The sequence below is a fragment of the Heterodontus francisci genome, chromosome 8 (genome assembly GCF_036365525.1).
Source record: "Heterodontus francisci isolate sHetFra1 chromosome 8, sHetFra1.hap1, whole genome shotgun sequence".
NCBI classification, from domain to species: domain Eukaryota; kingdom Metazoa; phylum Chordata; class Chondrichthyes; order Heterodontiformes; family Heterodontidae; genus Heterodontus; species Heterodontus francisci.
Genome location: NC_090378.1, coordinates 129,449,649 through 129,464,492, shown reverse-complemented (window position 1 = coordinate 129,464,492; position 14,844 = coordinate 129,449,649). Strand labels below are relative to the sequence as shown.

The window sequence follows — 14,844 nt, the reverse complement described above, 5'->3', positions numbered from 1 at the left end:
TAAAAATACGGAAAGTCTCTTGAGAGTGTTTTGTGAGCAAGAGTCAGGTCACTTAGAATCTAAAGTTAGCACAGGCCAGCTAAATATAGCCCATAATAGTCAGAAATTGCAACTGAAGTGTGAGCTGCTTTCTCACTGGGGTGGGGTTGGGGTGCGGAGGGAGGTAAATAAAGTTTCTCTCTGAACAGCTCTCAGTTCTGTGTGCAAATGGTGAAATGAACAGGAAGTTTTAGTCAGTCTGTGAGCTTTGACGTCAGATGTAAAAGCATCAAACTTACTGACCACAGGCTGCCAGAGCGGGGAACACAGGGTGAGCTCAGATACACGCAGCAAGAGGCAGCGAGAGAGAGAGCTGTCACCTCCCCTCCCACAGCCACTGCTCAATGACACCACCTGTGAGGCTGGGGCTGACCCTCTGAGTGGTGAAAAGGCAGACCCAGCAGCAAGACAAAGCTTTGAAAAGTGTCGTCGGGCTGCCTCACAAAGTGCAGCGGTGAGGTGAGTCTCAGTTAAGCAGCAAGGAGTTGGTGCCGAGTATTGCAACAAGTTCAGACTGCGGCCTGCCCAGGTGGGTCCAGGCCTGTTCGGGTAAGGGCGGGGTGACAGAACACTGATCTGTATCACAGTCTCTGAAGTTTAACTCAATCATGGACATGTCGCTTTATCTTAAAGGCATACAAAACATTCGCTTAACATTTTACATCTTACTTGTCACTGTATTTATTAAATCGGGATGATTTAATAAATCCTATCTGATACTATATGCCCGTGCGTATCTCAGTGTTAGTTCATGTACATGTACAGTACACAGCGTGTAAAAGGGAACGATTCACTCCTGTCTGGTACTGGACGGCCTGTGTGTGTCTCAGTGTGAGTGAGAAGGTGGGTAGGTGGGATTGAGGGATAGAGGAGTGGAAGATTATCGGGGGTAGATGGAAATGTGAAGTAATCGGTTCAGCCATGAATTTGTTGAATGACGGAGCAGGATCGAGGGCCGAGTGGCCTACTCCTCCTAATTCGTATGTTTGTATGTTCGTATGGGGAGAAGGTGGGTAGGTGGGATTGAGGGATACGGGGAGAAGGTGGGTAGGTGGGATTGAGGGATATGGGGAGAAGGTGGGTAGGTGGGAATGAGGGAAATAGGGAGAAGGTGGGTAGGTGGGATTGACGGATATGAGGAGAAGGTGGGCAGGTGGGATTGAGGGATACGGGGAGAAGGTGGGCAGGTGGGATTGAGGGATATGGGGAGAAGGTGGGCAGGTGGGCTTGAGGGATACGGGGAGAAGGTGGGTAGGTGGGATTGAGGGATACGGGGAGAATGTGGGGAGGTGGGATTGAGGGATACGGGGAGAAGGTGGGTAGGTGGGATTGAGGGATACGGGGAGAAGGTGGGTAGGTGGGATTGAGGGATACGGGGAGAAGGTGGGTAGGTGGGATTGAGGGATACGGGGAGAAGGTGGGTAGGTGGGATTGAGGGATACGGGGAGAAGGTGGGCAGGTGGGATTGAGGGATATGGGGGGAAGGTGGGTAGGTGGGATTGAGGGGTATGGGGAGAAGGTGGGTAGGTGGGATTGAGGGATACGGGGAGAAGGTGGGTAGGTGGGATTGAGGGATACGGGGAGAAGGTGGGTAGGTGGGATTGAGGGATACGGGGAGAAGGTGGGCAGGTGGGATTGAGGGATATGGGGGGAAGGTGGGTAGGTGGGATTGAGGGGTATGGGGAGAAGGTGGGTAGGTGGGATTGAGGGATACGGGGAGAAGGTGGGTAGGTGGGATTGAGGGATACGGGGAGAAGGTGGGTAGGTGGGATTGAGGGATACGGGGAGAAGGTGGGTAGGTGGGATTGAGGGATACGGGGAGAAGGTGGGTAGGTGGGATTGAGGGATACGGGGAGAAGGTGGGTAGGTGGGATTGAGGGATACGGGGAGAAGGTGGGTAGGTGGGATTGAGGGATACGGGGAGAAGGTGGGTAGGTGGGATTGACGGATATGAGGAGAAGGTGGGCAGGTGGGATTGAGGGATATGGGGAGAAGGTGGGTAGGTGGGGATGAGGGAAATGGGGAGAAGGTGGGTAGGTGGGATTGACGGATAGGAGGAGAAGGTAGGCAGGTGGGATTGAGGGATATGGGGAGAAGGTGGGTAGGTGGGGATGAGGGAAATGGGGAGAAGGTGGGTAGGTGGGATTGACGGATAGGAGGAGAAGGTGGGCAGGTGGGATTGAGGGATACGGGGAGAAGGTGGGCAGGTGGGATTGAGGGATATGGGGAGAAGGTGGGCAGGTGGGATTGAGGGATATGGGGAGAAGGTGGGTAGGTGGGATTGAGGGATACGGGGAGAAGGTGGGCAGGTGGGATTGAGGGGTATGGGGAGAAGGTGGGCAGGTGGGACTGAGGGATATGGGGAGAAGGTGGGCAGGTAGGATTGAGGGATATGGGGAGAAGGTGGGTAGGTAGGATTGAGGGATATGGGGAGAAGGTGGGTAGGTGGGATTGAGGGATATGGGGAGAAGGTGGGCAGGTGGGATTGAGGGATATGGGGAGGAGGTGAGTAGGTGGGATTGAGGGATATGGGGAGAAGGTGGGTAGGTGGGTTTGAGGAATACGGGGAGAAGGTGAGCAGGTGGGATTGAGGGACACAGGGAGAAGGTGGGTAGGTGGGATTGAGGGACAAGGGGAGAAGCTGGGTAGGTGGGATTGAGGGACACGGGGAGAAGCTGGGTAGGTGGGATTGAGGGTCATGGGGAAAAGGTGGGCCGGTGGGATTGAGGGACACGGGGAGAAGGTGGGCCGGTGGGATTGAGGGTCATGGGGAGAAGCTGGGTAGGTGGGATTGAGGGACACTGGGAGAAGCTGGGTAGGTGGGATTGAGGGACACGGGGAGAAGCTGGGTAGGTGGGATTGAGGGACACGGGGAGAAGCTGGGTAGGTGGGATTGAGGGACACGGGGAGAAGCTGGGTAGGTGGGATTGAGGGACACGGGGAGAAGCTGGGTAGGTGGGATTGAGGGACACGGGGAGAAGCTGGGTAGGTGGGATTGAGGGTCATGGGGAAAAGGTGGGCCGGTGGGATTAAGGGACACGGGGAGAAGGTGGGCCGGTGGGATTGAGGGTCATGGGGAGAAGCTGGGTAGGTGGGATTGAGGGACACGGGGAGAAGGTGGGCCGGTGGGATTGAGGGTCATGGGGAGAAGCTGGGTAGGTGGGATTGAGGGACACGGGGAGAAGGTGGGCCGGTGGGATTGAGGGTCATGGGGAGAAGGTGAGCCGGTGGGATTGAGTGTCATGGGGAGAAGGTGGGCCGGTGTGATTGAGGGTCATGGGGAGAAGGTGGGCCGGTAGGATTGAGGGTCATGGGGAGAAGGTGGGCCGGTGGGATTGAGGGTCATGGGGAGAAAGTGGGCCGGTGGGATTGAGGGTCATGGGGAGAAAGTGGGCCGGTGGGATTGAGGGACACGGGGAGAAGGTGGGCCGGTGGGATTGAGGGACACGGGGAGAAGGTGGGCCGGTGGGATTGAGGGTCATGGGGAGAAGCTGGGTAGGTGGGATTGAGGGACACGCGGAGAAGGTGGGCCAGTGGGATTGAGGGTCATGGGGAGAAGGTGGGCCGGTGGGATTGAGGGTCATGGGGAGAAGGTGAGCCGGTGGGATTGAGGGTCATGGGGAGAAGGTGGGCCGGTGGGATTGAGGGGTATGGGGAGAAGGTGGGCAGGTGGGATTGAGGGATATGGGGAGAAGGTGAGTAGGTGGGAATGAGGGATATGGGGAGAAGGTGGGCAGGTGGGATTGAGGGATATGGGGAGAAGGTGGGTAGGTAGGATTGAGGGATATGGGGAGAAGGTGGGTAGGTGGGATTGAGGGATATGGGGAGAAGGTGAGTAGGTGGGAATGAGGGATATGGGGAGAAGGTGGGCAGGTGGGATTGAGGGATATGGGGAGAAGGTGGGTAGGTGGGGATGAGGGAAATAGGGAGAAGGTGGGCAGGTGGGATTGAGGGACACGGGGAGAAGGTGGGCAGGTGGGTTTGAGGAATACGGGGAGAAGGTGAGCAGGTGGGATTGAGGGACACAGGGAGAAGGTGGGTAGGTGGGATTGAGGGACACGGGGAGAAGGTGGGCAGGTGGGATTGAGGGACAAGGGGAGAAGCTGGGCAGGTGGGATTGAGGGTCATGGGGAGAAGGTGGGCCGGTGGGATTGAGGGAAACGGGGAGAAGGTGGGCCGGTAGGATTGAGGGACACGGGGAGAAGCTGGGTAGGTGGGATTGAGGGACACGGGGAGAAGCTGGGTAGGTGGGATTGAGGGACACGGGGAGAAGCTGGGTAGGTGGGATTGAGGGTCATGGGGAGAAGGTGGGCCGGTGGGATTGAGGGTCATGGGGAGAAGGTGGGCCGGTGGAATTGAGGGACACGGGGAGAAGGTGGGCCGGTGGGATTGAGGGACACGGGGAGAAGGTGGGCCGGTGGGATTGAGGGTCATGGGGAGAAGGTGAGCCGGTGGGATTGAGGGTCATGGGGAGAAGGTGGGCCGGTGGGATTGAGGGTCATGGGGAGAAAGTGGGCCGGTGGGATTGAGGGACACGGGGAGAAGGTGGGCCGGTGGGATTGAGGGACACGGGGAGAAGGTGGGCCGGTGGGATTGAGGGTCATGGGGAGAAGCTGGGTAGGTGGGATTGAGGGACACGCGGAGAAGGTGGGCCAGTGGGATTGAGGGTCATGGGGAGAAGGTGGGCCGGTGGGATTGTGGGACACGGGCAGAAGCTGGGTAGGTGGGATTGAGGGACACGGGCAGAAGCTGGGTAGGTGGGATTGAGGGTCATGGGGAGAAGGTGGGCCGGTGGGATTGAGGGACACGGGCAGAAGATGGGTAGGTGGGATTGAGGGACACGGGCAGAAGCTGGGTAGGTGGGATTGAGGGACACGGGCAGAAGCTGGGTAGGTGGGATTGAGGGTCATGGGCAGAAGATGGGTAGGTGGGATTGAGGGACACGGGCAGAAGCTGGGTAGGTGGGATTGAGGGACACGGGCAGAAGATGGGTAGGTGGGATTGAGGGACACGGGCAGAAGCTGGGTAGGTGGGATTGAGGGACACGGGCAGAAGCTGGGTAGGTGGGATTGAGGGTCATGGGCAGAAGGTGGGCCGGTGGGATTGAAGGTCATGGGGAGAAGGTGGGCCGGTGGGATTGAGGGACATGGGGAGAAGGTGGGTAGGTGGGATTGAGGGACACGGGGAGAAGCTGGGTAGGTGGGATTGAGGGACACGGGGAGAAGGTGGGTAGGTGGGATTGAGGGACATGGGGAGAAGCTGGGTAGGTGTGATTGAGGGTCAGGGGGAGAAGGTGGGCCGGTGGGATTGAGGGTCAGGGGGGGAAGGTGGGCCGGTGGGATTGAGGGACACGGGGAGAAGGTGGGTAGGTGGGATTGAGGGACACGGGAAGAAGGTGGGTAGGTGGGATTGAGGGACAAGGGGAGAAGCTGGGTAGGTGGGATTGAGGGACACGGGGAGAAGGTGGGCCGGTGGGATTGAGGGACACGGGGAGATAGCTGTTCCACTATTCACTGAGATCTTGGCTGATCTAAGTGCGAACGCCATCCAACTGCCATGTCTCTAAATCCCTTGTCTAGCAATAATCTATCGATTTAAGATTTAAAGTTATTAATTGAACTAGCAGGTATCACTTTTTGTGGGGGTGAGTATCATACTTCTCGCACCCTTTACTTGATAAAGTGTTTCCAAACTTTACTCCTCAATCGGCTATTTCTAATTTTAAGGTTATGACCCCCTTGTCCTGGACTCCCCCACCAATGGAAAAAGTTTTGTTCTCTCTACCCTATCAATTCCTTTCAAAATTCTAAGATCCTTAATCAACTCACCCTTAGATTCTATATTCCAGAGGACACAAATCTAGTTTACGTAATCTCTCCTCATAATTTAACCCCTTGAGTCCAGGTAAATCCTGGTGAATCTACACTGAGCTCAAGTCAATGTATCATTTCTAAGGTGTGATGTCCAGAACTGCTCCCAGTGCTCCAGATGTGGTCTAATCAGAGCTTTGTACAGCTGTAGCAATACTTCCGCTTTGTATTCTAGTCCTCCAGTTATCAAGGCTGACATTCCAATAACCTTTTTGATTATTTTGTACTCAACAACTCGTGATCTGTGTGTGTGTCATTTTGGGCTTTCATGGTTCCTGGTTGACATCCTTCCATCTACGAAAGATGATGGACATGCAGCAAACAATCCATTTCAGTGGAGTGTCTTCTCTTTGTGCACCTTTGCTGAGGGCTGTGAAGGTCAATCCTTGAGAGGCAGATTCTGCCACAAGTGCCACACATGAAGCTGCCAAGTGATGCTCTGAGTTGCTGTTTTTGACGTTGGCTCCTGTTGCGAGGCTGCTGTAGCAACTGGTCATCGTGGTATTGCACACCAGTCCACAGGATGTGTCACCATTTCCCTCTTTCGCCAGATAGTGACTCCCAGGTGTGATAGTCAACATTCAGGGTCTTCATGTCACGCTTGCAAACATCTTTGAAGTGGAGCTTTGGACTCCCCACTGGTCGTCTGGCCCCGGCTACCTCACCATACAGAAAGTCCTTGGGTATGCGATCATCTTCCATCCTGCGGATGTGTCTGATCCACCGAAGCCGCCTCTGTTTGATTAGTAACAACACACTTGGGAGCTCTGCCTTTGAGAGGACTACCACATTTGTGATTTTGTCCTGCCAGGATATACCCATAATGCACCACAGACAGCGAAGGTGGAAATTATTGAGCTTCTTTTCCTGGTATCTGTAAGTTGCCCATGTTTCACAGCCATACAGCAAGGTGCTGAGAACACAGGCCTTATAAACCATCAGCTTGGTCCTCAGGGTCAGCTTGGTGTTATCCCATGAGTGTTTCACAAGACGGCCAAATGTGGTAGCTGCTATGTGTGTATCGAGCTGTGCATCAAGGGACAGATTGTCTGTCACCGTGGACCCAAGGTAGCAGAATTTACTAACCACTTCCAGTGGGATGTTATTTAGTGTGATCAGGGGTGGAGATGCAACAATGCAGGGGTGGCACAGTGGCGCAGTGGTTAGCACCGCAGCCTCACAGCTCCAGTGACCCGGATTCAATTCTGGGTACTGCCTGTGCGGAGTTTGCAAGTTCTCCCTGTGTCTGCGTGGGTTTCCTCCGGGTGCTCCGGTTTCCTCCCACAAGCCAAAAGACTTGCAGGTTGATAGGTAAATTGGCCATTATAAATTGCCCCTGGTGTAGGTAGGGGGTAGCAGAATGGTGGGGTGTGGTCGGGAATATGGGATTAATGTAGGATTAGTATAAATGGGTGGTTGTTGGTCGGCACAGACTCGGTGGGCCGAAGGGCCTGTTTCAGTGCTGTAACAATAAAAAAAAATAAAACTTGTCCCATGACCACCTTTTTCCTGATGCTTATAGTCAAGGAGAACAAGTTATATGGTTCCTAGCTTTTGACCATTTCAAAGATATTAGGATCTTTACCTTTTTGGCTCAAAATTGGTGACCTCACAATTAACTGTATTTAAATCCATCTGCCAGTTTGGCCCACTCACTTAACCGATAAGTGTCTCGTTGTAATTTTACAATTGTATATCTGGCTCTCTATTGTGTCATCCAGCACAGATCCTTATGGGACAGCACTAATCATTTCCTTCCAATTTGAGTACATTCCCATTATCCCTGCTCTCTGTCTTATATCTCCTAACCAACCTCCTAACCAACCTCCTAACCAGGTCAATAATTTAGCTTCAGTTCCATAAGCTTTAATTTGAGCTGATGGTCTCCTATACGGAACTTTATAAATGTCTCCTGGAAATCCAGATAATCTACATTCATACATTCTTCTGTCTACTAGTCATAGAATCGTTACAGCACAGAAGGCGGCCATTTGACCCATTGAGTCCATGCTGGCTCCCATAGCCCTGTAAGTTTATTTCCCTCAAGTGCCTGTCCAATTTCCTTTTGAAATCATTCATTGTCTTCGCTTCCACCGCCCTCAAAGGCAGAGGGTTCCAGGTTATTACAACTGGATGCATAAAAAAAAAGTCTTCCCCCTATTCCGCCTGCAATTCTTGCCCAAAACCTTAAATCTGGTTTATCCAAAGTCCTAGTCCTTGTACCATCAGCTAATGGGAACAGCTTTTCTTTGTCATAATCTTGTACAGCTCTGTCAGATCTCCCCTCAATCTCCTTTGCTCCAAGGAGAACAACCCCAGCTTCTCCAAACTAACCTTGTAGCTAAAATCCCTCATCCCTGGAACCATTCTGGTAAATCTCCTCTCAAGGACCCTCACATCCTTCCTAAAGTGTGGAGAACAGAATTGGGCACAATACTCTAGTTGTGGCCTAACCAGAGCTTTATAAAGGTTCAACATGTTAGTCCTGCTTTTGTACTCAATACTTCTGTTTATGAAACCCAAGCTTCCATATGTGTGCCAGTTATGCCTCAGTTGATTGCACTTTTGCCTCCGAATCAGAAAGTTCCAGGTTCATGCCCTGCTTCAGTGCAGTACTGAGGGAGCATCAAGATCGGCGCAGGCTTGGAGGGCCGAATGGCCTGTTCCTGTGCTGTACTGTTCTTTGTTGTTCTTTGAGTGCTGCACTGTCAGAGGTGCTGTCTTTGGATGAGACATTACACCAAGGCTCTTTCTGCCTGTTCCAGTGGATGTAAAAGATCCTATGAAACAATTCTGAAGAAGAGCAGGGTGTTATCCCTGGTCAGGCCAATATTTATCCCTTAATCAACAGCACAAAAGCACATTGACTCATCATTATCACATTTCTGTTTATGGAAGTTTGCCGTGCACAAATTGGCTGACGCATTTCTTGCATTTCAACAATGACTACACTTCAAAAAGTACTTCATTGGCTGTAAAGCGTTTCGAGATATCTAGTGGTTGTGAAAAGTGCTATAGAAATGCAGTATTTTTTATATGCTTTGTTAACTATTCTCTCAAGATGTCCTGCCACCTCCAAAGATACTTTAGTTACTTCCTCAAAAAATTCAATTAAGTTCGTTAGATGTGATCTACCCTTTACAAATCTGTGTTGGCTCTCTCCAATCAATTCAAATTTCTCTAAGTGCTCACTCACTCTGTCTTTAATTATAGATTCCAATAACTTCCCCACAAAAGATGTTGGCCAAACAGGTCAATAATTTCTTGGTTTCTTTCATACCTTCCTTAAATAATTTGCAATTTTCCAAACTAAAGGGACAGTTCCTGAATCAAGAATGTTACGGAAGGTTATTGTTAAAGTATCTGCAATTTCCTCACCCACTTCCTTTAGAAGCCTGGGGTGGAAACAATCAGGTCCTGGGGATTTGTCAGTCTTCAGTACCAGTCATTTTTTCTAATGCTATTCTCTATCTTATGTTAACTTGTGTGAGTTCCAGTCCTTGATCCACTATTAGTTTCCCTGGAGAGTGAGGTATATTATCTTCCTTTACAATGAAGATTAACAAAGAAATTAGTCAATAAGTTTGCCATCTTATTTTCATTTGCATATTACCCTCGTCCGTTTATTAAGGATCCACATTATCCTTGACTATCCTTTTTCTTCTAATATAATTGTAAACCTGTGTTAATGTGTTAATCTTGAGATCCCTCCAGTTTATTTTGGTATTCTCTTCATGTAGCTCTTGCGATCCTCTTTGTCTTCCTTTGATATTTTCTGTATATTTCGCAGTCCTCTGGATTGACATGGTGCTTCGCATTTCCAAATGCTCTTTCCTTTAGTTTTAGGTTATCTCTCACTTCTTTACTTGTGGCTCTTTTATTTGATGCATAGAGCTTTTTTCACCTGGAGGTATATAACACTACTGTATTAGACTAAATATGCTGAGAAGATGGGTAGGTGTCATTGAGGGACATGGGGAGAAGGTGGGATTGAGGGATATGGGGAGAAGGTGGGTAGGTGGGATTGAGGGATATTGGGAGATGGTGGGATTGAGGGATATGGGGAGAAGGTGGGTAGGTGGGATTGAGGGATATTGGGAGATGGTGGGATTGAGGGACATGGGGAGAAGGTGGGTAGGTGGGATTGAGGGATATTGGGAGAAGGTGGGAAGGTAGGATTGAGGGAGATGGGGAGAAGGTGGGATTGTGGGATATGGTGTGATAGCGGGGAGGTGGGATTGAGGGAGATGGGGAGAAGGTGGGTGGGTGGGAATGAGGGATGTGGGAAGAAGGCGGGTGGGTGGGATTGAGAGAGATGGGGAGACGGTGGGTAGGTGGGATTGAGGGAGATGGGTAGAAAGTGGGTAGGTGGGATTGAGGGAGATGGGGAGAAAGTGGGTAGGTGGGATTGAGGGAGATGGGGAGAAGGTGAGAAGGTAGGATTGAGGGAGATGGGGAGAAGATGGGAAGGTAGGATTGAGGGAGATGGGGAGAAGGTGGGTAGGTGGGATTGAGGGATGTGGGAAGAAGGTGGGTGGGTAGGATTGAGGGAGATGGGGAGAAGGTGGGTAGGTGGGATTGAGGGATGTGGGAAGAAGGTGGGTGGGTAGGATTGAGGGAGATGGGGAGAAGGTGGGAAGGTAGGATTGAGGGAGATGGGGAGAAGGTGGGAAGGTAGGATTGAGGGAGATGGGGAGAAGGTGGGATTGTGGGATATGGTGTGATAGCGGGGAGGTGGGATTGAGGGATATGGGGAGAAGGTGGGTGGGTGGGATTGAGAGAGATGGGGAGACGGTGGGTGGGTGGGATTGAGAGAGATGGGGAGACGGTGGGTGAGTGGGATTGAGAGAGATGGGGAGACGGTGGGTAGGTGGGATTGAGGGAGATGGGTAGAAAGTGGGTCGGTGGGATTGAGGGATATGGTGGGATTGTTTAGATGCTTCGAGGTGAGCTTGTTCAGGAGTTAACAACATCTTATCATTGTCATGTTGCAGCTGTACAGAACCTTAGTTAGGCCACACTTAGAATATTGCGTGCAATTCTGGTCGCCACACTACCAGAAGGACGTGGAGGCTTTGGAGAGGGTACAGAGGAGGTTTACCAGGATGTTGCCTTGTCTGGAGGGCAATAGCTATGAGGAGGAAAAACTCGGATTGTTTTCACTGGAACGACGGAGGTGGAGGGGCGACATGATAGAGGTTTACAAAATTATGAGTGGCATGGACAGAGTGGATAGTCAGAAGCTTTTTCCCAGGGTGGAAGAAATAGTTACTAGGGGACATAGGTTTAAGGTGCGAGGGGCAAGGTTTAGAGGGGATGTGCAAGGCAAGTTTTTTTACACAGAGGGTGGTGAGTGCCTGGAACTTGCTGCCAGGGGAGGTGGTGGAAGCAGGTACGATAGCGACGTTTAAGAGACATCTTGACAAATATATGAATAGGAAGGGAATAGAGGGATATGGGCCCCGGAAGTGCAGAAGGTGTTAGTTTAGGCAGGCATCAAGATCGGCGCAGGCTTGGAGGGCCGAATGGCCTGTTCCTGTGCTGTACTGTTCTTTGTTCTTTATTGTCAGTGAGGCCAGTTCAGCTTTGATTACCAACTGATTGTTTTGCTTCCTTCCCGCAGGAACCACGTGGGATAGGGCGTGAGGTGAAAGACAGACATTTAACTCTTCCAGCTGAGGCTCCTGACACTCTCTGTGCAACCCAGGCTGAATCAAGTGGCCTGTGTCGACACCTCATGAACAGAAAGTGTGTGTGCGAGTGTTAACAGGGTCACAGTCTGTACCCTGTGTGTGCGAGTGTCAGCAGGGTCACAGTCTGTGCCCTGTGTGTGTGCGAGTGTTAACAGGGTCACAGTCTGTGCCCTGTGTGTGTGCGAGTGTCAGCAGGGTCACAATCTGTGCCCTGTGTGTGTGCGAGTGTTAACAGGGTCACAGTCTGTACCCTGTGTGTGTGCGCGAGTGTCAGCAGGGTCACAGTCTGTGCCCTGTGTGTGTGCGAGTGTTAGCGGTATCCCAGCCTGCTCCGTGGAAAGAGCAGGCACAGTGTAACAATGCTGGAACATGTGTACTCATTCATTGATTCAATGTGGGACTTGATCATCACCAAACACTCCGAGGGGGTGTATAACTCTGTCTGCCTGGCAATCCTGTTGATTCTGCCCCTGTTGCTGCTGATTCTTGCTGTATGCCTCTGCTGCCAGGTGTGTTGCTGTAGCCAGGAGTCCTGCTGCAAGTGTTGTCATCGGCGACAAGAGACAAGTAGGAAGAAAAAATTGGATGACCTTTGGATTCCAAGCCAGCCACAGCCCATCATGATGGAGAGCCTCTCAGTGCCAGTGTAACACTGCATCCCGGCACTCTGTGTCACCTGACAGTCCACATGTGGCCCCTCTACCCCATTGGAAAACAGAACTTCAGACCAAGTGAGGAGGTTGTCAACACTGCAGGATCTGGAGAGACCACCTCACACCTTGGCTGCTAGCCCCCTTGGGGACATTTACAAGTTATTGACTTCTATTGTGCTGATTGCTGTGGGATGAAGCCAGTCAGTGGGTTTCAGGTATTGCAACCTCAGCACCAGTCTCTCACCCTTGCACTGGGAATTATGTCACAGAAGTGGCTGAGTGAATCGCTTCTCATGAGAATCCAGACTCTGCACGCCAGCTCAAATGTTCCAAATCTCAGCTTAATCATTCTTCAACTCTCTACCGTCTCTGTCTGAACACATCCCTTCACTTAAAATCTAGGTTCTGTGCTTCAGTCCTCCTTATGTGTACTGTTTACAATTACACATGGGATGTCAGTTATACTGTGGCTGCAGTGTGTACTGTTATATATGTATGTCTGTTACAGTGTTGTTTACAATGTGACTGTACATTACAGTGTGACTACACGGTACAGTGTGACTGGTGTGTACAATGTGACTGTTGTCAAGTGTAAAATGTAAAGTGTGACTGTAGTGTTTCACAGTGCCAGTGGTGCAGGCAAGGAGGAGGATTCAGACATCCCCACAATTTCTGACTTTTTAAATCAGAACACTCCTTCATGCCTTCGATCATTTGCTAGCTCGCAGAAACAACGAATATTGTTCCATAGCTGGGTAGCTCCTCAAGTCGACCAGTGAAAACCCATTCACTGAGCGTGTACTTGTAAATGTTCACCTGGATATTACAGTGAATCGCAGCAGAGTTACTAACAATCTGGCAACACAGAACCAGCCGTCAGACTTTGTGCTTTAGAGTTTCAGTTCACCAATCCTGTTATCTCTTTAAATGTTTTTTATTGGAATGGTTAAATTTATGAAAGTATTAATGTTTCTATTTGAAGCTTATTGTGGAACGCCTAAGTGAAAAATAGATCTTTTGAAGTCATTTTGTTAGTTACATGCAAAGACACTGACCCCACCCCCCCCACCCCCCCCCAAAAAACATGTGCTGCCTATGACACTGCCCAGTGTCCGTCAGTCAGGAGCCCATCAATAATCAGACTGTTACAGATGACCCGTCCTCTTGCCTTTAACATGCAGCCAGTGCTAATACATAGCATGGGACAAGCTATTCGAGTTCAGTAAAGCTTCCTGGGTGATGGGTTTCAAGCTGAATTGTGAATCGCTCTCTCACCCACATAGTATGTGCCTGCAATTGAACACTGGTTCGTACCGGGAACATTTACTGCTATCAAGGGCAGTGTTATCCGTGTTCAGATTTTATAAAGTATCTTCTAGTTCCTTGAGATCAAGACTGAATGTCACGAGAAAGTAAATATTTTGAAGAAAAGGATAAAAAAGTTGCATCTATTGAGTTCTAGCTCAGCATGTGAAAAGCCATTTATACAGAAATACTATATTTAATAAACTCCTTATGGATCAACCTTGTATGATCTGGCATATCTGTCACTCATCGATCTGTCCCGTGAAAACCCATCATGCATCAATGAAACATGTCACACAACGCATCTCACAATACATCACATATCAAAGCAGCAGACAACAGAGGGTCATACATTAATGTACCACACTGATAGAGGGGCTAGGGTTCCATATACAAGAGGATAGGAATGAATATATACGGTCCGGGGTTCTGTATGCATACAGGGGGCTCGGGATGCGTACACCCAATCCAGGATCCACATGTGTACAAGGGGCAAGGGATCTGTATACACGGTCCAGGATTCTATATACAAGGACTAGGGATCTGAATATATGGTCCAGGGTACTTTATGCAGAAGCTAGGGTTCCATTCAAATGGTCTGGGATTTGTAAACATGATCAGGCATTCTGTGTACAAGGACTGGGTTCCATATACAGGGTCTGGGGTTCTCTATACAGCTTCTGTAAAGAGGGGCCAGGGATTTCTATACACAATTGTCAAATTTCCATATACAGAGACTTTAGAAGATGGTGGTAATGTCTCAGAAGGTGTAATTCCCCAGGCTAATTCCCTGGGGACACAGGTTCAAATCCCACCAGCGCAACTGGTGGAATTTAAACTCAATTCATTACTAAAAATCTAGAATTGAAATCTAATCTCAACAATGGTGCCATGAAACTATAATTGATTGTCATAAAAATCCATCTGGTTCACCTACTGTCCTTTAGGGAAGGAAATCTGCTGTCCTTACCTGGTCTAGACTACATGTCTGGGCGGCACAGTGGCGCAGTGGTTAGCACCGCAGCCTCACAGCTCCAGGGACCCGGGTTCAATACTGGGTACTGCCTGTGTGGAGTTTGCAAATTCTCCCTGTGTCTGCGTGGGTTTTCGCCGGGTGCGTCCCTAGTGAAGGTGGGGATGTGGTAGGAATATGGGATTAGTGTAGGATTAGTATAAATGGGTGGTTGATGGTCAGCACAGACTTGGTGGGCCAAAGGGCCTGTTTCAGTGCCGTATCTCTAAAACAAAATATGAATCCAGACCCAGAGCAATGTGGTTGAGTGT

General features: G+C 50.3%; 1 protein-coding gene across 2 annotated transcripts in view; it reads left to right on the top strand.

Moving 5' to 3' along the window:
* LOC137373148 (uncharacterized protein KIAA0040 homolog) overlaps positions 1 to 13,779 on the top strand; it is a 117,596-nt gene extending 103,817 nt beyond the window's left edge. The window contains exons 1-2 of one of the 2 annotated variants that reach the window (XM_068038003.1): positions 199 to 498; positions 11,533 to 13,779. In XM_068038003.1, the coding sequence (XP_067894104.1) occupies positions 11,962 to 12,252 (291 nt within the window). In that variant the 5' untranslated portion in view covers positions 199 to 498; positions 11,533 to 11,961 and the 3' untranslated portion in view covers positions 12,253 to 13,779. Of the gene's footprint in view, positions 1 to 198; positions 499 to 11,532 lie in introns of those variants that run through there. The other variant, XM_068038004.1, reaches the window with a different exon arrangement.
* Positions 13,780 to 14,844: the final 1,065 nt, after the last annotated feature.